This window comes from Carlito syrichta, unplaced genomic scaffold (assembly GCF_000164805.1).
Source record: "Carlito syrichta isolate Samal-C Ts95f unplaced genomic scaffold, Tarsius_syrichta-2.0.1 Scaffold316274, whole genome shotgun sequence".
Lineage (NCBI taxonomy): Eukaryota > Metazoa > Chordata > Mammalia > Primates > Tarsiidae > Carlito > Carlito syrichta.
The window spans coordinates 1063371-1086235 of NW_007260370.1; the positions used below are offsets into that span (position 1 = coordinate 1063371).

The following is a 22865-nucleotide window of genomic DNA, read 5'->3' on the forward strand; positions in this document are numbered from 1 at the left end:
CTCAGTGGCTCAAACCTGTAATACCATCACTTTGGGAAGCAGAGGCGAGAGGATTGCCTGAGTCCAGAGGTTCAAGACCAGCCTGGGCAACTTGGTGAGACCTCATCTCTACAATAAATCAAAAACTTGACCAGGCATGGTGGTGTGCGCCTGTGGTTCCGGCTACTTGGAAAGCTGAGACAGAAATCTCACCTGAGCCCAACAGGCCAAGGCTGCAGTGGCCATAAGCGTGCCACTGCACTCCAGGCAGGGTGACAGAGAGACTCCTTTAAAAAAAGTGACAGAGAGACTCCTTTAAAAAAAAGAAAAAGGAAACACTGCCAAGTAACAAATTTTAACGCCTGTGTCTGCTAATTCTGACATCTAGGTCAGTTTCTTTGATTGATTTTTTTTTTCCCCCCACATTATGGGTCATACTTTCCTGTTTCTTTGCATGCTTAGTAATTTTTTTATTGGATGCCAAATGTAAGTTTTTCTTATTGGGTGCTGGTTATTAAATTCCTATAAATATTTTTTTTTTCTTGAGTTGGGAGTCTCACTCTATCGCCCAGACTGGAGTGCAGTGGCCGCTCCCGGCCACCTCAGCCTCGACGTGTTGGGCTCCAGCGTTCCTTCCATCTCAACCTTCCAGGTAGCTGGATCTACAGGCATGCGCTACCAGGCCCGGATAAGTTTTTTGATTTATTGTAGAGATGAGGTTTCATCAAGTTGCCCAGGTGGGTTTCGAAGCCGCGGGGTTAGGAAATTCACTCACCTCAGCCTCCCAAAGGCGTGGGATTACAGGCTGAGCCACCGAGCCTGGCCATGAATAATCTTTTAAAGACATGAAATCTGGACATAAAATTAGATGTGGGCTATAGATGTAATGTTGGGTGATTTACCTTGACATATGTATTTCACCACACATGAAACTATTTTACCTTCACACAGGGAAATGTTAACCAGAAAGATTTGAAGGCAACATGACACACACCTTGAGCTTCATCTGTTATGACAGGTTCTCTTTGTTGACGAATGAGTTTCCAGGGAGGTACTGGAGGTGACTTTGGCGGTGCTACCAGAGGACAAGACCTACTTCTGGTTACCAGCACAGGATGGCTGCAGATGTGGGAAAGCCCATATTCTCTAAGTTTCTCAGCAGAATCTGCCTAAAAGATGAAAAGCAGATTTAAAAGGATTCTTGCAACTGTCTCTTGAGTTTAAAATGATGCTTTTGAGGCTGAGTGTGGTGGCTCATGTCTGCAATCACAGCATTTAGGGAGGCCAAAGTGAGAGGACTGCTTGAACTCAGATGTTTGAGACCAGCCTGGGCAACACTGCAAGACCTTGTTTCTACAATAAGTAAAAAAAATAGCCAGGCATGGTGGCACGCACCTGTAGTCCCAGCTACTTGAAAGACTGAGCCCTGCCGGGCTCGGTGGCTCAGCCTGTAATCCCGCGCCTTTGGGAGGCTGAGGTGAGTGGATTGCCTGAGCCCGCGGGTTCGAGACCCGCCTGGGCAGCGAGACCTCATCTCTACAATAAATCAAAAAATCAGCCGGGCGTGATAGTGCGCACCTGTAATTCCAGCTACTCGGAAGGCTGAGGCCGAAGGATCGCTGGAGCCCAGCAGGTCGAGGCTGCGGAGGCTGGGAGTGGACACTGCACTCCAGTCTGGGCGACACAGTGAGAATCCGACTCAAAAAAACAAAAACAAAAGCCAAAGAAAACTACCAGTATTTCTATCTCCCTCAATATGAACACTGTTACCATTTGTATTTTTTTTCTCTTTTACATTTTCTGGGGCTTTTTTTTTTTCAGTTTAAAAAACGAATTAAAACCACAATGAGATAACACCTAACTCCAATCAGCATGGCCATCATCAATAACTCAAAAAACAACTGGGAGGATGCGGGGAAAAGGGAACCCTTCCATACTGTTGGTGGGAGTGTAAGCTAGTACAACCTCTGTTGAAAACAGTATGGCGATTTCCAAAAGATCTAAAAATCAACCTTTCATGTGACCCAACAATCCCCCTGCTGGGACTATACCTGGAGGAACTCAAATCACTCTATAAAAAAGATACCTACACATGCATGTTTATTGCAACATTATTCATAATAGCGCAAATATGGAACCAACCGTGCTGCCCATCAAAAGAGGACTGGGTAAAAAAAAAAAAAATGCGGCACATATACATGATGGAATATTATGCAGCCATAAACAAGGACAAAATTATGAACTTTACAGAAACTTGGATGGACTTAGAGTCTACAATACTCAGTGATTTATCACAGAAACAAAGCTCTGAGTACTACATGGTCTCACTGAACATTTATCATAAGACTATAAGAAAGGAATTGGCAGACACTGCCAGAGGAAGGGAGGAGCACATACCATGAATAAGGGTACCCAAACTTTACCTGTACAATGATCAATTATGTACCTAACCCTGAACTGTATCCCACCTCTTTAAAATAAAAAGATTTTTAAAATGAAAGATTAGAAATAGAAGACATTTTGAGTTCAATTTCATCGAGTTTGCAAAAATCAATCTTAGCACATCAGTTTTGTTCCAAACGAATCAGTCATTATTTTTATAGATTAAAGCTTTAACATTAGTACTTATGTGTAAAAAATCTTTTGAATCACTAGCAATTGCTACCCAGTGTTAAAAAAAACCCAACCAACCAAACAAACAAAAAATCCCAAACAAAAAACAGCTCACTATCTTGAATGTGTTCAGGTCAGTGACGTGGTGTTTGCCTTATCTACATATTATGCCTTCACCCCCTAACTGAGTGTTCTTCCTCGGGAAATTCCCGTGATAACTCATGGCAATGGGGACATTCATAGAAGAGCAGGGGATAGAGGATGTTCTGTGTCCTGTCAAATCAAGGAGTGCCCAAGCAGGTACTTCCCATAGTCTAGAAGTCAGATCTCCTGAGGTCAGTCAGCATTGAAATAATTCAGAATAATATTTAAGCAGGACATAAGTTTCTGATTTATGGCTGAAATATGGCATAAAATTGTTTAAGGTATGTGAATGTTAGAGTGATATATCCTATAGCCAAATTCTGATTTTCACCACTTACTTTATACATGTAAAGTAAAATAAAATAAAATATTAACTACGCTGAAGTCAGTTTTGCCAATAAATATTTTTCTTCCTAGTTATTTTGCAAATTTACAAAATAGTCCTTGAAATTAGGAAAAGAAACCCACTTATCAGCCTATTCCAAATTATTACCTCTTCTGGTAACTGCCTTAATATCATGTCTATTTCTCCACAGCTTAATCTAAACTTCCCTGAGGCACAAAATAGGTGGGAGTACCCATGAAAGAGGAAAGTTCTTCCGGAGGTCAGGAAAATAATTTTAAGGAGTTAATCAGTGCACTACTGAGTCCAGCGGAGTCATTTAAACATTTTGTAAATATTCAAAATATAGAAAAAGGTGACTCAATGGTTTTATTTATTTATTTATTTATTTATTTATTTATTTATTTATTTATTTTTTGAGTTTGAGTCTCACTCCGTCACCCAGACTGGAGTGCAGTGGTTGCTCCCGGCCACCGCAGCCTCAACCTGCTGGGCTCCGGCGATCCTTCCACTTCAGCCTTCCAAGTAGCTGGACCTACAGGCGCACACTACCACGCCCGGCTAATTTTCGATTTATTGTAGAGATGAGGTCTCGCCAAGTTGCCCAGGTGGATCTCGAACCCGCGGGCTCAGGCAATCCACCCACCTCGGCCTCCCAAAGCGCGGGATTACAGGCTGAGCCATCCAGCCCGGCTTCAGTGGTTTTAAAATGTGGCCTAATTAAGAAGTGGAGAAAGCTGTCATTTTCTCTTTATCCCTTTTTTGTATATTTTAGCCATTTACTAACAAAATTTCAGAAACTTCTGGAATTATGCCTTAGAATGTCTTTAAGAAATGTTTATACAGATGATATAAAATCGAAACCTTTTTTCCTCAGCTTTAACTCTGTCAAGTATTAGAAGTTTCCATGGGCTAAGTCAACACTTGAAAGCAATCCTTTCAATGAAGTTATGGGAGAATATGAGGCTATTCAATAAGACAGCGCCTCTGTATAGTATTTATAAAAGGTGTATTATTGTAAAAGTTACATTTAAATAATATCCAAAATAGAAGTCATTCTCAAAGTAGTATTTAGAAGTTAGATAAATTCCAGACATTTTACTAGTAATAATTTTGTCTACATGTGTCAATTTCTTCTTACCATTGCAGCCAACATTTTAGTCTAAAATGACTTTCTTTTTTGATCTGTAGAACATTAGAAAATAAAATGGTTTAAAGCATTTTGGAAATGTAAAGAAGTGGTCCAAATAACAATATGGTATTAGCACTTACTGAAAGTTTGAATGATCTGTCAATGTACTAGCTTGATTTAAGCAGGGGAAATTTAAATAAGACAATTCCTCATACATTATTTTACTTTCTATACACTGAACGATACTTCTGAATCTTGTAAAGCAATGGTATTAATAATAGTTATAGTTTGTAGTTAAGAAACTTTATTAAAGGGTCTCAAAGATCCTTAGGTTACTATTAGGGTAGAGGGGGATTTACAATAGAGCTGGAAACAGTGAGTAGGCATTCAATATATGCTTGTGAATAATTCATGTATAGGACTTACATTAGAAGTTTTCTTTTCTAAGACGCTTTCATTCTTTTTACTGCATCTCACTTCAAACATTTAAAAAGAAGCAGGAGCGGGGGTTTGGGCAGTGGGGAAGGCTTTTTAAAAACTCCCAGATCACCCATCTGAATAAAATTAAAACCATTTAGAATACACAAAAAGAGGAGGATATTAGATAATGTAGGGTAATTCATGACTTCTTGCTTATTTTGTTCTTAATTTTCTTGTATTCTTTGCCATTAAAAAAATAAATGTAAGTTATTACCTTTATTTTACTTGCTGATCTCACTGTCTTTGGGGCTATAACTTTTAGCAATGTACTCTACTTAATGACATTTTATTAGGACAGAAATTGTTTCCTAAAGGTTTATTGTAAAAACATTACATCTCAATTATATTCTCATACTTACCAGGGAAACTAGATCATCCTCATAGACTGCTAACCTAAAAGAGTCCCTAGGCAAGATAGAGAAACAGTGATACTGCAGTCATTTGCAATCATCTAAGCTAATTTTAGATGTGCCAGGTCCTTTAAGTCAAGCACCTAATAATTTTAAAGGCAGGGGAACTGAAATCCAAGGATAGAATTTTAATTAAATTCTGGTGAACCTTCTAACACAGCAAGTAATGTCACACACACACACACACACACACACACACACCATAAATCATATTGTATTTCCTTATCTTGAAAGCTTACCATCTTTTCTAGTGAAAATATCTTGTTTTCAAACAAATAGAGAGGTGTGAAGGTAGCATATACAACCATATGAGGGGATTGTATTGATGAAGAACCTGTAAAAAAAACATATATTTTGTTGTGAAAATTCTAATCAAAGTGGGTCTGTGAATAGGTCACCCCAGATTTTCAAATGCCTTCATGAACTTATCTTTGCTGGTGAAAAATACATAAAAGACTAGAAATGAATTTAACAAATGTTAAATCTCCAATATGCATCTATTTTATAGACTGTCTCATTAGTTTTAAGTGCACAATAGTATTATTTAAATACATAAGACATTATTTTACTTCATTGCAAAAGAGTTACCATATAAGTATACCCTACTTATTAGTCAGTGTAGCATAGAAATGCTTCACACATTAGCATGTTTAAAAGGAATGAATTTTAAATTGTGGCATTTCTTTGCTTTTATAGATAGACTATTTTATTTTGAACTTAAAGAAAATTCAGGAGTTTCTATACTTCAAATGAAAGAAAACATAAATAAAATGAATTCTTCAAGATGGAAAACATAAGTTATTTTGTTTGAAATGTTTATGTTTATGGAATTTGCTTTTGGGCATTGCTAATTTATTTGTTCATGTTTTTCTTAACATCCCTGAAATTACAAAATTTGAGTCAATGTTATTTTGTTCTATAAACATTGTAGAAAAATAGTAGTGAATTCATTTTAGTCTTTTTTATTTTTAATTAAAATTTTTGTTATATTCCTTTATAAATTTACATACTCACATTTAACAATGTTATATAATGCAATTACCAAGAATAATATCTTTAGGGGCACAAGGTATAAATTAGATATCAGCCCAATATCTCTCTGAGATCGAGATGTACAATATGCCAAACTTATTAAAAAAAAGTTTTACTCTTAAAAATGGAACTTTCTACATCTCTCATAGATTGTTAACACATACTGACTACTATTTTCCTACATATTTACCTATGCTACATTTTTTTGATGATGTTAGTTATTATCTATGTCTGCTAGTTGTCTCCCTAACTAGCTTTTAAAGTGTTTGCATGCAGAGGTTGAGTTAACAATTTGGATTATTCCACAAAGGACTTTGCATGAAGTAGTATGTTTTAAAATCTGACCCATAGCCGGGCTCGGTGGCTCAACCTGTAATCCCGCGCCTTTGGGAGGCTGAGGTGAGTGGATTGCCTGAGCCCCGGGTCCGAGACCCACCTGGGCAGCGAGACCTCATCTCTACAATAAATCAAAAAATGAGCCGGGTGTGGTAGCGCGCACCTGTAGTTCCAGCTACTTGGAAGGCTGAGGAGGAAGGATCGCTGTAGCCCAGCAGGTTGAGGCTGCAGTGGCCAGGAACGGCCACTGCACTCCAGTCTGGGCGACAGAGTGAGACTCCAACTCAAAAATAAATAAATAAATTAATTAATTAAAAAAAAAATCTGACTCATGATCTCAAGTTCAAAGATGTAACATAATAATTATTTCTCTTAAGAGAACAAATGTGAACAGAAATACTTTGCATATGCTTCTATCATCAGATGAAACTATTTGACAGGCCCATATTGAACCAGAGTGGCCCTGATTAGCAGGGACCAGCCACTCACCCTCCAGTTACTTTGCTCACTGATCTATCTAATCAAAGTCCTCCAGTAAGTCCTCTGATCAAAAGAAAGACACAGAGATGTATATAGGCCTCAGTTGAGAGATAAAGGTTAGTTATATGGAGAAAGTTTCTGATGCCTGATAAATATAGAAGTGGATAAGAATTTAAAAACCAGTTTCTCAGTTATCTGCAGAACTTCCTGCTCAAGGAAGAGGAAGGGATTAAATATTTTTTCTAAGTACTTTTCAGATTCATATTAACCAGTTGGCTCTCCACACCTCAGGAATGTATGAAAGGTGAGAGGTGGAGAAAAGACTGAGTGTTCCTCTCTGAGTCTGGCCACTGAGAAGGATTAGTCTCTCTTTGCAAAATTCAGCTGGAGTTTCAGCTGTGAAGTATACAACCCTGCTTCTTCCAGTGCTACAGGTTTTTTTGTTTTTGTTTTTGTTTTTTATTTTAGGCAGAGTACAAACATAAGAAAAGCAGTGGTAATTGTTTTAAACATTTACAGACAACAAAATTGAAAATACAGTAAGCAGCTTGGGAGTAATTGACTAGATTTAAGTTCACTTGTAAGTAGTGAGTCTAACTACCTATACTACTAATAAGTGGAAACATTTGTTAGTAAGGCAAATAACAGAGGAAATTAGATATGAATGGCTTATATTATCTGCAAATAAATGTAATATGTTTAGATTATCAATTTTTCATGTTAAAGAATCGTTAATATGTAGCTAGAAATACATATAAAGAATTTCTTTTATGAACCCAGAAATAGAATATTAAGAAGAATGGCCACAGTGAACAAAGACATAGATGGCAATATGGATTTGATGGTAAAAATACAAGATTCATGCAACATGAGAGGCACTTAATCATTTTTGTTGAAAGAGCAAAGCAATACTAAATGACTTAAAGTAGTATTTCCTGAAATGTCTTACTTGGACAATAAGTTCTACAAGATTCTTCCTGGTGGTGAGGAAGGTCCAATTTTGAAGAAATCCCATTGTTAACAAAAAACAAATTACCAAACTCATTTGACCAAAGAATGGCATTCCCTAGTATATTTTATTCTCTACTTAGTTATCGATATTATCACTATTAATATCTCAGTGTATACGTATTCTTTGAAAAATACCTTGGAAAATAGTTTAATGTAGTATTGATTTTAGTATTTTAATTAAATTTATCTTAGAATGTAATTGCTGACATGAATAAAAATTGCAGTATGTTTGTCTGAACATGAAATTACTGTTTGTAGTAGACTACCAGTTAGAAATAAGTTTACCTGCATGGAACACAAAACTCAACAACAGCCAAAACAAAAAATGGTTCATTTCTCACTACACAAGTCTGAAGACATGCAGGTGCACTGTTGGTTCAGCTACTCAATGAGGTTAGAATTGATGTTGCTGCAATTTGTTTGGTTTTTCCCTGACACTTATCAATTCCCACTTTTAATATTATTTCCAAGTTCAAGACAAGATTAAGAGGGAGAATAGCGATGCCGCCTGCATCTGGTCTCTTTCTCAAGAAGAGCAAACCTCTATAGAAGCCCTTGAAAGACATTCATTTGGATGTTCTTTACAGGTGCAAGTGGCCACCTCACCTGATTACAAAGTGAACTGAAGATGCATATTAGACTTGAACTTGAGACACTGCCTACTTGGGAAAAAAAAAAGACAAAAAACAGTTGAGTTTTTCTAATAAAGAACAAGGGCCATGACAAATATCAGTGTCTATTACAATCCTAAATAGATCAAATAAGAATCTCACATTAAAAAATTACTATCAGTCTATTTGCACAGAATTTAAAGAATGATAACAGGATCAGATACAACAGCTCATGCCTGTAATCCTAGCACTTTGGGTGACTGAGGTGTAAGAATTGTTTGAGGCAAGGAGTTCGAGACCAGCCTGAGAAACATAGCAAGAACTCATCTCTACAAAAATAAAAAAATTAGCCAGATGTGGTGGTGTGCACCTCAAAAAAAAAATGCTGTACTAATTTACATGATCACCAACAATTTACAGGATTCACTTTTCTCCAGATCCTCAACAACATTTGTTCTCACTTGTCTTTTTGAAAAGAGCCATTCTAGCAGACGAAAGGTGATATCTCATTGTGGTTTTCATTTGCATTTCCCCAAATGATTAGTAATGCCAGACACCTTTGAATAAATCTCTTTGCCATTTGTATATCTTTTCTGGAAAATGTCTATTGAGATTCTTTGTTCATTTTTTATTTGGGTTAGTTGAGTTTTTTGTTTTAGTTTTTGTTTTTTTGCTATTGCATTGTATGATTTCTTTGTACATTTTGAATATTGGCACCTTATTTCAAAAATATTATATGGTTGCATATATTTTCTCCCAGACAACAGAAATATATTTCTCACAGTTCTGGAGGCTGTAAAGTCCTAAATCAAGGTGCCAGCCAATTTCTATTCCTGGTGAAGTCTCTGTCACAGATGGATGCCTGCTTGCTATATTCTCACAGAGCGGAAAGAGGGCTGAATGGGTATTTTCTTCTAGAAAATATAGTCACTGGATGATTATATAATACCATATATATTACATGCATTGCATGCCATGAGAGAGATGATGAGGACAAAGTTGAGCTATCATTTACTGAGATTTTTCTGATATAAGACATCGTGATAAATAGTTGGCATACATTATCTCAGGGCTCAATGGTGCTATAGCTCACATTTATGATGACTGTATAAAAACTTTGGCTAACTGTTTGATTATTAAGAAAGTATTATCTAGATCTTACAGAGATTCAAGCTCATCATTAAATGTTTAGAACAATAATAATCTTTCCCTTAATAATGATATCAATGATAATAATATTAATAACAGAATTGTTTAATAAGAAGTTTCTGGTGTTATCGTCTATGGTATCAATATCAGTGATTTATCATTTTTTTGGTTATCTCTGATCAAAGTTCCTGGTTGTGTAATTACTAATACATTGCTTTTTATCTCTTTTATAAGAAACTAAAATTATATATATGATTTGAACATATTGCTTGCTCAACTTAAATGCATTGCTCAAAGAAACTTTTAATAATCTTGCTTTTCCCCTCCATCACTCGCTCTCCATGACAATAATCTGTATTCCTTACTATCATCTGAAGTATCTTATTGTTTACTTGTTTATGATCATTCTCTAAAACTAGATTAAAAACTATAGAGATCAGAGATGTATATGAATGCATGCCTAGTGCACACAATAACTATTACACAAATACTTCACATATAAATTACAATAAACATAAATTAATTATATGGCTAGTTTAATTTTTTGAAATTAACTTGCTATATTCCTTTTTTACATTGCACTTACCTTTTGGTAGATTTGTTTGATTTATCACAGAAAAACATTTTCTCTTCAAGAAAGAATAGGTACTAAAAGGCAAATTCAAGTAAAAAACTTGGATTGAGACTTACCTGAGTTTTTTTTTAAGTAAAAGAATAGCTTTGTATTTAAAAAACTAACTTGTATTAGTCTGCTTAGGATGCCATAAACAAATACCAGAGACTGGGTGGCTTAAGCAACAGAAATTTATTTTGGCACAGTTCTAGAGGATAGAAGTCCAAATGCTAGAGCTGGTTTCTGGTGAAGCCTCGTTTTCTGGTTTGTAGACAGTCACCTTCTCACTGTGTCCTTACAGGGCTTTTCTCCAGTTATGCACAGAGGGAGTGAGAGTGCAAAGGTGAGAGCGATCTGGTGTCTCTTCCTTGTATAAGAGCACCAGCCCTGTCAGATTAGGATCCCACTCTCATGACCTAATTTAATTCCATCCATGACAGTCTAGCCTCTGCCTTTCTCCCCCCCAAAAATTTATGTCCTTTTCACATGTAAAATGCATCCACCCTATTACAACAACAAGTGTCAACTCATTTCAGCATCAATTTCAATTTCCAAGTCTCATCAAAATAGCGTCAAAATCAGGTATGGTCAAGACTTAAGGTATGATTCATCCTGAGGTAAATTTTTTTTTTTTTAGCTATGTGGGCATCCAACATGTTATGTTCTTCCACAATACAATGGTGGGACAGGCATAGGATAGACATTCCCATTTCAAGAGAAAGCAATAGGAAAAAAGAAAGGAATGACGGGTCCTAATTAAGTCCAAAACCTAGTAAGGCAAATCCTGCTGGATCTGAAGGTTTGAGAATAATACTCGGATGGATTCTTTGTTTTCTGGACCCCCTGTGGCAGCAGTGTCACAACTACAGGCCTAGGTAGTGGTCCCATCCCTTTGGCTCTGGATGAAGGCCTTGTCTGATGACTCTCTGGAATGGCTCCACCATGAGGCTATTTAGGGGAGCTTCCTACCATGACCTTTTGCAGGGCAGCCTAGCCTGCTGAAACCAAGGATTGGGCCCACCCTCTGAAATGTAGGAGGAAACAGTTTTGCCCCCTGGGCCTCTGGTAGAAGAGGAATCCCTGATTATCTTTGGATCAATTTTGGGGTCATTCTTCCCTTTCCTTGAAGAGGAGTGCATGTTCATGTCCAAAGTCGATTGTTCTGTTGTTCCATCCTGGAGAATCCCAGAAGTTCAACAGCCTTCCTTCATTTTACCCTATTTTCTCTGTCCCCTAAGTTCAAATTGGCAGGATTTGTACAATCTCATTTCTCTTCCTGGTGTTAACAGAGATGACTGATTAACTCCACAGGTAATCTGCTCATGGAGTGATTAACTGACTAACACTCTTGGTGTTCTTTCCAGAACGTGCTTTCTCATTTTTTTCAGTATGAATAGATTGAGAATTTTCCAAATCCTCAAGTTCTTCCTCTTTTTTGCTTAGCAATTATTTTGTATCTCTCCTCTCTTGCATTTTACTGTAAGTAGTAAGGCAATACTAGGCTCCACATGCTTCCCTTTGCTTAGAAATCACCTCAGCTACCTATTCAATATTACTGCTCACAAGTTCTAACTTCTATAAAACACTACAATATAATTCAGTCAAGTCTTTTACCATTGTATAACAAGGATTGCCTTTCTTTCTGTTTTTAAAATACCTAAAGCCAAATGTTTAAATCCAGGGCCTCCATAATGTCTTTCAGTGAACTATCAATGACACAAACAAAGGATTTCCTTATGTATCTTTCCAGATGCTGGAGCAACTCTTCGCTGATCTAGCACAACTGGGTACAATCAAGTCTAGTGATTAATGAAGAAATTACAAAAAATTTGCTCTTGAAAATTGAGATGACATTTAAAATTATAATCTCTAAAACTACCTTAAAATATTTTCTATAATATTTATGAGTCTTATATGGCCTACAACTGTCATACCAATTATATAAATTTTATTGCCTCAGAGAGGATTTTGGCACATTGGTATTAAATGTCTCATTTCACATGTGATACAGCTCATTTTCTTTTCAATAAGCATATTTCAGAAGACTCTGCTATAAAATGTGTAAGATTACTTAAATATCACTTTTAGAGTGATTTCATTTTATGTCAAACATTTACCATCTTAACAAATAACAATTTCAGCCTGAAATGTTGTTTGATTCACCGGTGAGATGAACTCCAAATTATTACAAAGCTGCTGCAAGTCCATAAGAGACATTTGGTGAAGATTATAAATCTTTTTTTCAGATGAGTTGTTAATTTAATTTCTTAGAATGGCTACCTTTATTGAATACCTACTCTGTACTAAGCACAGATCTAAGCATTTTATATGAGTATAAACTCTATGAAATAAATGTATTACTAACAGCATTTTTCAAGTACTTTGAGTTAGAGATAGGTTAAATAACATGTCCAAGGTACACAATAAAGAAGTGTAAGTTTGAAAGTTTAAAGTGATGCCTAGTCTTTCTAGAAATTCTTTGCTATTATTCTCTATGGCAATATCTAAAGAGGATGTTGACTGAATGGTTTTGGTCCACTTCCTATCAGAAAATGTTTGGTGGTCCAAGATTTGATACAAAACTCAAGAATACAAACTTTCAGACCAGGTTCATGATTTTTTAGTATAAATTATTTAAAAAATTAGTAGGCTTATAATCTTTTTGTTTCCAGGCAGCTACACATACCCATATTCTTTCTTGGTCATAATTCCCAAGACTAATTTATCTTTGCTTCTTTGCCTCACAGAGGCTGCTTTGAAGGTATCTGCAACAAAGAGGCCATACTCTCAACAATCCTTGACACAACCAGATATGTCATTTAAGAAGTTTTACTGGCCGGGTTCAGTGGCTCAGTTTGTAATCCCAGCACTTTGGGAGGCCGAGGCAAGTGGATTGCCTGAGCCTGTGGGTTCGAGACAGCCGAGCAACTTGGCGAGACTTTGTCTCTACAATTAAAAAAAAAAATTAGTTTCAGCTACCTGGAAGACTGAGGTGGAAGGATTGCTGGAGCACAGCAGGTCAACGATGGAGTTGTTATGAGTGTGCCATGGCACACTCCAGCCTGGGTGACAAGTGTGAGACTCCAACTCAAAAAAAAAAAAAGTTTTACTGAAACTTTGTTGCTGAATACTTGTTAAGTCTTATCTCAAATTAATTGAGGTCAAGAAATGGTCTTCATTTTCAATCTTGTAAGTTCTGTGATATCTGAATTTTCTCGATTTTTTTTCTCATTTTAGAAAAACACAATGCTTACCTAAGCTTTTCTCTTATTGGAAATGTCTTGCTAACAGTAAATATTACAAATGAAACACTGCCTACAATAGTAGATATTCAGCCACTTATTTTAGAGATTCAGACTCATTGAGTGCTTGGCTACCTTCCAAATCGTTATGGGTTCCAGTTCTCCCAAACGTGTTGCTGTGGTATGAGGTTTCCTTAAGCTTGAGATATTTATTTCTTCACTGTCTGCTTCCCTACTGCTAAGCAAATACATATTTTTAGCTTGTTACTAGTACTCAATTTCTGGCAGTAGTTAGTTTATCCTTAGGTAATAACAGTTGTTATAACAAACACAGTAAAATATATTACTTAACCAAGATATTAGTTTATTTTTGCTCATATAAAGTACTAAATAAACATTCCTGATCAGCAGGTACATGTCCAAGTAGTAATTCACGGATTCCTGCTCTGTCTGTCCTGTGGCTCTGCCACCTCTAACATTGTGCTATTACCAGCATCAAACCAACAAAAGGAAAGCACTTTATGGGTCACTTTCCCTTTTCTTCATATTCTATGAACTAGAACTAAGGCACAAGGCCACATCTTACTTCAAGAGAGGCTGGGAAATTTTCACATAACTGTGAACTCAGGAAGAGGAGGAAATTGTCAAGTGCAAGCAATTTTTCTCATGGTCAGAGAAAAATTTCACTGAGTCATATTTCAATGTTATGAATCTTTGCTATTTCACTGAGTACTATTTCACTGAGTCATATTTCAATGTTATGAATCTTTGCTCCTTTGAAACAATTTTTTTAAATGGTATGATGCCACTGAACTATACTACATTACTATACAAATTCCAAGTGTATTTAATAAGTTAATTTAAAAACACAAATCTCTAAAATTTTTCATAATTTTTTCTAAGATATTAAAAGGATCTGATTTGTTCATTCACCTAGAATTTAGGTGTTTCTAGTTAATGTCACAATTTTTGTCCAAGTCTTTTTTAAGTTACATTTTAAACTTAGTTGTTTAGACAATAAAGGAGTTCAACAACTTTTAATGTTGTTAATATTCATAGATGTTAAGATGAGATGTAACATAGTAGTTAGTAGTGTGAACTCTGGAGCAAGACTCTGTGTGCATATGCTCACTTTAACTCCGTAGTTTGGAGTTCCTCCAGGAGAGCAGAGTCAGTGCCAAAGAATTTCTTCTCTATGCCAGGACAAAGGTCTTAAAGGGGCTCTCTCAGTAGAATTTTAGAAATGCTAATGCTTAGTAACTACAATGTCTCCTGTTCTTTCATTTATGAATGGGGCTTAATGTTGCATTACTCGATCTCTTTTCAATAGTACACTAGAGATGGCAGCAAATATACGAGTGTGGGTATAAGTATTGTGTGTATGTACATGACTTGGAGACCCTGGATTTTAAACTAGATGCAAACACTAGATAGTAATTTGGTTGGGACTCTTGATAAGTGGTGGCTGTATTATGTATTTGGGAAGAAGAGTGAAATGAACAGTTGGTGATCCGGGAAGTGGAATGTGGTAAAGATTGATCATTGTTTACCAAATGGTTTCTGCTTTCTCTTGAGCATTTAGCCAAGCTATATTTTCCAAAGTCTCTTACAGTTAGGTGTGGTCATAAAACTGAATTATAGTCAAGGGAATGTGACCAGAAATGACATTCAATACATCTAGTTTTGCCTTCAAAAACCTTGAGTCTGGGACTCTCCAAGCTCTTTTCCTTCCCACTGCTATAGAACTTTTTAGAATTCACATGCTAAAGGTATCAGCACCATAAGAAGGGAGGAGCATCAGTCTCTTAAACACCATGTAGAAAATCATTTCCTACCACTGATTAAAACTAGTCTTGGGTTTTCTGTAGTGGAGAAAGAAATATAGATGCTGTTTGAACCATTTGTTAGGCATGGCAGTTGATATTCCTAAATTAATAGGTTTGTTTTGAAAATTACCAAATGAAAAGAAATCTTAAATAACACATAGTTATTACAGTATGCATTGGCTATTAACTATATAATATATAAACACATACAAATCTTTACATATCTTCTATCATTATAAAAACCATATCTTCTTTATAATAGTTTAAAACTGAGAGCGCCATTTTATTTCAATGATAGCTGTGATAAATATGCTACTTTCAGAATACTGATAAAGCAGGGTTCTTTATATTAAATTTTCAGTGACTTCTCAGAACCAACTGTAACATATTGCACTTTCAATATCAAGTCATACATAAACCATATAAATGTCATGTTATTTTTTCCACAAGAGTTGGAATTGGAGCTCAGTTGCTTCTTTTTTTGTTTGTTTTTTGTTTTTTTGTTTTTTGGGTTTGTTTGTTTTTTGTTTTTGAGAAAGCAGGATTTATTGAGGACAGAAAAGCTCCCACCACAGGAGGGGACCAGAAGGGCTTGCCCCTCAGTTGCTTCTTGAATGTTCTGTGCCCATCCATTATCTCAGTCACAAGAAAATTAAAGCAACTGCTGAAAGGAAATGAATTATAACAATACTATGAGAAACCTATTTAGATTTAACGCCTTGGGAGAAGGAAATGCACATGACAACTCTTTTATTTATGCCTGACAAAATATTCCTATAGAGTTTTAAACATTTTAAAAATACTCCTATAGAGTTTAATACTCCTATAGAATTTTAAAAAATACTCTTACAGAGTTTTTACATGTTTTAACACAATATATTATCTTTAGCACATTTAACAAAACTTTAGCAATAAATATGCTAAAATGTAGTTCTACCAACAAGTAATATGCACTTGCTTGGAATTTACCATTTAATTTTCCCAAGAACTCTCACAGATACCATGAAGCTGATTTATAGACAGAGACCCTGAGTTTAAAGAGACTCAATCGTTTGCCTGATACTCAAAACACTGTGTTGGAGAAGATATCTAAACTCTGTCACCTCACCTCCACAGTTCAAACTTTGATCTACATTATGTATGCTGAGATTGACATTAATTATGAGTTCAGCAAGAAAAAGAAAAGACAGCATTATCTTTATTTTCACAAAGAAAGAAACTCAGAGAAAGTTTTAGCCATTTTCACAAAAATGAAGACTATTCAGTAACTTTGGAAATGTGATATTGCCCACTATCAAAAATGTTGCTTAAGGTTTTAATACAAAAAAACCACATTTTATTATTTGTGGTTTGTTTGTTTGTAAGTCGGGGTCTCTGTCACCCAGGTTGGAATACAGTGACACCATCATGGCTCACTGCATCCTCGACCTCATGGGCTTTCTGGTCTCAGGCCATCTTTCCACCTCAGCCTTCCAAGTAGCTGGAACATGCCACCATACTTGGCTAATGTTTTTCATTCTTTGTAGAGATGAGGTATCACTATGTTTCTTAGGCTGGAACAATTTTTAATATATTATTAAAAATACAACGACTAGACTGCTTTTTCTACTCACATCACCAGACATGTTTCAGTAAAAATAAGAAGTACTAATTGCTAAAATGTTCTTATATAAATCATAATATAGTAAGAAAATAGACAAAATAAAAGCCAAATAAAGCACAGTGTTAGAGGTAAAAAAGAATGTTTTCAGCATGTAATGAAGGATGAGCTGAAAATTACAGTCTATATTCTGGAAGCACCAAAATGGATGACCCAGTATTGAAACTAAAAAATCTCAGAAGAGATATTCCAGTCTTCCTTCTGAATAGGCTGAGGTGTAACTTTTTTTTTTTTTTTTAAACAGCATATATCTTTTTAAACCTGATATCTTTTTAAAGAGACTATTGCATCCAGATTGTTTTAGGGAATGCAGAGGATAAAAGTGCACAGGCCCAGGGGTCTTTTGAGACAATTTGGAAGTCCAAACTGGAAATATATGAACTGAAATAAGGGATTACCAATATGATTTTAAGTGACAGACCCAGAAACTCAAGGATTTTCACTAAAAAAGAAATGACTTTTATACAATGGGCTAATTATAAATACATCTCTGTGTCTAATCAGTCAAAATATAATATACAAAAAAGTGTGGTTGTTAATTGAGTTACAGTTGACACTTCTAGAGTCTTTAACCTCATTGTTCTTTTTTAGAACAAAGTAAAGGAGCTGGAGGCCCACCATGAGCAAGGAGACAAATGTGCACTTTTGTTCCATTTGGTGACTGGCCTCTATCAACTGAAGCTAGTAACTTTGAATTTACTTTAAATTCAAACTTTAAATTTGATTTGGATGATAAATTTAAACTCTGAGTATTTTTTTTTTCCCACAGGAATACTTGAAAACAACCAGCAGAAGCCTCCACTCTACGTGGATGCTTTTCCTGTGACTGATACATTTTAAGAACTTGGACAAGTTGACTTCTCTCATATGTAGGCCCTTGCCCCAACAGGCATTCACATTTATTTCAACATTATGGAGCATTTATGGCAACCTTGAATAAGCTTATTTAGTTATTTCAAAAGAGAAAATGTTTTTCTATGATCCAGTGTTTTTCAGCATTTTAAGAAACAACTAAGATAGTTATTATTCCAAGAGACTAAAAGCTTACAATCTAATAGGGACTGCATAGAATATTGCACATCTGATGAGGGTCTTGAACCATGAAGTGAAAATTTGAACTTTTCTCCATCTTTACTTCTCTTCTTTCCAATGTCTTTTGTGTCTGCTTTCTCTAACATATTAAAAAAAAAAACACACACAGTAAATCTTAACTAGAAAACCTCAAACTATGCTTCTTATTTAGTCATTGTTTTGAAAAAAAGGCCAAAACAATAGTATTATTTAAATGTGAGACCATAGCAACAATTTCTTCAGAATACAACCCTTCTAATTAGAAACATCACAATAAAACCAGAGAAAACTTAGAAAATTGATATGTATTATGAAAGACATGCAGCCTTACTTATTGTCTATTACATACAATTTTGTTTCATGGAGATGATCACTTGGATACATTTTATTTATATAAAATTGTTGCGTCAAGCTAATTTTCTATATAAAACAAAAAATAGCAAAGCACATACTGAAAGTTGAGTCCTAAATATGGAGCTCTCTCAGGTTTTCCTGATTTGGGGTCTCTGTCTCAAGAAAACACAGTTTTCTGTCTCCAACATATTTTCTTGTGGAACCCAGAATTCAACCAACATTCACAAACCAGCATCCTATTGACTATATGTCTTGGGTAATAAAACCTTTGTACCCAGAACTATCCCCACCATTTGAATTCTCATTCATATACTTATTTCTATGAAACATGTCATCCTTCAACTTCAAAAAATTTGTTCCCAAGACGTTTTTATTCCTTAATAAGTCTAGATTTCTTCCATTTTATTCTCTGTATCATCTGCTAAATTTGTAATCATTATTTGTCAGGTTGTTCATTTTTTTTAATTTTCATAAATAAAAACTACTTGACATTAACTACTTATAATCTTTCTTAGCATTCAAGACAAACTAGCCTTATATCTCAGTTTTTACAGTAGATTTTATACTTACATGAGATACAAAAGTAAAGATAACTATAATTTGAAACACAGGATGAGACACCTAACCAGGAAACTTAAGTATAAAAAATAGTTTATTATCAGAATTTTATTTTATGAATTTTCTTTCTATATATAGTAGCTTAATTCAATACAACTAATTTGGGGTAGCAATATGTGATTTCATGTATAATCTTAAAATAGGACTTCAAAAGCCTTCAAACTCCATTCAGAATTTATCATTTAGAAATAATATAATACATAATAAAAATTATAAATAGAAAAAATTAAGCTGTTTCACACAGAAATTTGGATAGTATACAACAGTGCTTACCAAAAATGTGTTTTTGCCAATGCCCTAAATAAGTGTGGCTACTCTGTCATTTCATTCCACCCATCTGGCAATACCCCATTCTATTCTGAATAAACTTGGCAGCTGATTCCTGCTGGAGATAATCCTCCCCTAGTTCTGCAAACCTCATCACATCTATTTTAAATCTCCGTGAGAATCTACATCATCCACCTCCACCTCACTCTCAGCTTGTAGCTAGGATGTGTATAAACAGAGAAAACAGAGGTCTTTTGTCACAAGTACTTGTCGTCTCTTACCAAGTCCGCTTACCCACCAACACCTGTACCCCTCATTCTTGTGACTTGTGCCTACTTGTTAGAATGGAGGAGCTATTGCTCCTTCTGGATTGGGCCTATCTGCCTTCTCAGAAAATTTACACTATTGCTGCCATCTCAGGGGGCTCTTCCCAATCATCACTTAAAAATACTCCATCTCCCTCATTAGCTTAACAAATATACATTCTGTTTGGGTCCCACATTATTCCCTATCAGCTTCCACTTTGCAACTCTACACGTGCTTTTACTTCCCACTTCTTACTTCTCTCCAACATGTCTTCCACTCCCGTCATTCTCAAATGCCTAATGGCCTCCATATCACAAAATCTAAGAGAGAAGTGTGAGTTATCATTATAGTTATCTCTCAACCAATATCTGAGCGACTTTTTTTTTCTACTTCTATACCAAAATGCTCTGCTGTTGTCCCTGCTCCTCTGGCTACTCCTTAGTCTTCTTCAGCTCATCCTTTTGTATCAGGCTCTCAGACATTCCACTTCCAGACTCAGCCTCACCTTCCTTGTCTGCTCACTCTTTTCTGTCTCCTTGGGAAATACCATCTCTGGTTTAAATTTGCATGATTTGCCAATGACTCCCAAATGTATATCACCAGTCTGAGACTCCTCATGTGAAAAAAATCTACCTGGTTATCTCAAAGGCACCTCAAAGTCAAAATGTTTAAAATCATTTTGGGATCTCTCCTAATAGCTACCACCACCATTGATCCTGTTTTGCAACTCAGAATTCTACAAATCATCTTTGCCAACTTCTGCCACTTTTAATTTCTTCAATAGGAGAAAGATGTGTTCGATGGAAATTGAGAACTTCATGTCTCTTCCAAAATTGCTTTTGATTTTGAAAGAGAGCAAAGTGTGAAACAATGATCAATACATAGTAAACACCATTATAAATTCTAAAGTTTTAAAGGAAAAAAACGATCTTAATTACATGGCTATCTTCACAAACACTAAAGAAATGATCATGACAATAAAGATGCATTAGATTCACACAACGACTGTAAGGCATTTACATGCAATGTCCATAATGAATAGTCTTTGGATGTAAAATGTCTTACCCTTTGAAACTTTGTCACTTTTCTCGGGCACTTTAAGTGTTGTAAAGGAACCTTCAGCTTTGGATTCCTTCACATCTTTCACTTCCTTTCCATCTTTTATTTCTTTTCCTTCCTTCCCTTCTTTGCCGTTCTTCACCTCTTTCCCTGGTTCTTTTAATTTGGCATCCATCATTGTTGTTTTGCTTTCAGAGCCGGCCTCATCGGAAATCTTAAACTCAGGCAATATTTCTTTTAAGAGCTCCCAGACTTTGTCCATATATCCTGGGCTTTGAAACAGATATTGACATTAATTTCTAAGTGACGTTTCTGTTTTTAACTTTATAACAGGAGATTACTGACAGAAAAATTAGCTCACTATTTCATAAGACTAATTTCAATTGTTAATTCAATATTTCATTTAAAAAGCACCATTATACATTCATTCATTCGACAAGCTTTTATTGAATGCCTACTGTGAGCTGTGGGCTTTGCTGATTCAAAGAGACTGAAGCCATGGCCTTGTCTCAAGTATCACTCATTCTAGGCATGTTAACAACACAATAGGGAAAGAATACGCATTTGAGTATCAGTTAGGTGGCAGGCACTTCCCCATGTATCATCACTTATGCAGAAGTTCTTCATTTTACTTAGCTTTTCTGTGGAATGTGACAGTGTTTTTGTCTCTCTCCTATTTTAACCCTTCCCTGAGGCCTCCATAACTTCACTCCTTTTTGTTGTTGCTATTTTTCCTTTTATGGAAATGACTTGCAGACTTCTTTGAACACTCCCTTGTTTCTGCTCACTGTTGACAATTTAGGCTTGCTTTCCCAAAGGTCTCCTCTTTGTGTTCTTGTCATTCATTATTCTTGCCATTCATATCTTGAGTACATGGATGTAACTCTTAAACAATCAGCTCCAGGTCAAACCTCTCTCCTTATATCCAGACCCACACATACAACCACCTGATAGAAATGTGCCCCAAATTAAACAGACAAGTAAATAAATAAACAAAAATGTACTGCTATCACCTTCTACTGAAGACAGAAAATTAAGAATGACCAAGTCCCACTCCTTAAAATCCTCATCAAATAAAACACAATGTCACTTTGACCCTATCTCCTCTCACTGCAGTCTATCACCTATTCTTATAACCACTTCTTCTGCAGAAGCCTACAGAAGACCTCTCTGCACAAGTCAGTATCTATGATCTAGTTCTGCCATTTGTTGTCCTGCTCTGAGCAATCTTCCAAAATCACAGTTCTGATAAAGTCATCCTCCTGTCTACATTCCCTCAAGATTCTATCACTTTAAGGATGTTGTGAAAACTCCTTGACATGATTTAAAAGGACTCTGTCTATCTGGCTCCTGCTTACCACTCCACCCCATTTCCATTCCTCCTCTAGAATTCAGCAGTACATGATCCAGTCATATAGAACTATGTGTTCTTCTAGGACTGCACCCTGCTTTCTTCTATTTCCTTGCTATTTTTTCTTCTGAGAGATGACTTCCCTACCTCAATCAGCTGCATTCCAATACTACAGAATGAAATAATATAGCTTCCCGGACCGTTAGGCTTAAAGATAGGGGGAGCATAGTGCTATATTTATAGTTGGACCATGCATCAAAGACATGTGGTAACAAGAGTCCTCTCTCTATTTGAAATGGTCAGATATCTAAATGTTCAGAGATGTCATTGATTCTGCTTCTATGATTATATGGAAAATTAGAGAAGATTTTTTTTTCAAAGGTAAAAGTTCACTGATTGATACAAAAAAACTTAAGAGTCAAAGTCAACAATTGCAAATAGAGCAGTGTCTCCTTTTGGTGCTCACATGGGAAAGTGGAAGGGAAGGAGTTGTTTGTTCTAGTTGCCATAAAACACATATTCACTGTAGCTGATTTTTCACATAGTAAAAAATCAGTAGTTAACACAACTTTGATATGTTAGCACTCTAATTTTCCTAGACCTTTGTGAAATCATGGACACGACTCGCTAATTTTTCAATACACGTTCATCCTTTTTGTAACAGAAACATTCACTCTTGAATATGCCACATGACTTTGCTCATACTGTTATCCTGCATTCAATGCTCCTCTCTTTCCTTTTCATGAAACTAAACCCAGCCAACTTTCAAGATCCAGAT

At 35.8% G+C, this 22865-nt stretch overlaps 1 protein-coding gene across 1 annotated transcript in view; it reads right to left on the minus strand.

Moving 5' to 3' along the window:
- Positions 1-22865, minus strand: part of ADGB (androglobin) — a 192999-nt gene that overhangs the window by 101096 nt on the left and 69038 nt on the right. Inside the window, exons 8-11 of the mRNA XM_008074020.1 lie at positions 20743-21008; positions 18110-18232; positions 5341-5435; positions 974-1148 (exon numbers count right to left, since the gene is read on the minus strand). Of these exons, the coding sequence (XP_008072211.1) occupies positions 974-1148; positions 5341-5435; positions 18110-18232; positions 20743-21008 (659 nt within the window). The remainder of the gene's footprint in view (positions 1-973; positions 1149-5340; positions 5436-18109; positions 18233-20742; positions 21009-22865) is intronic.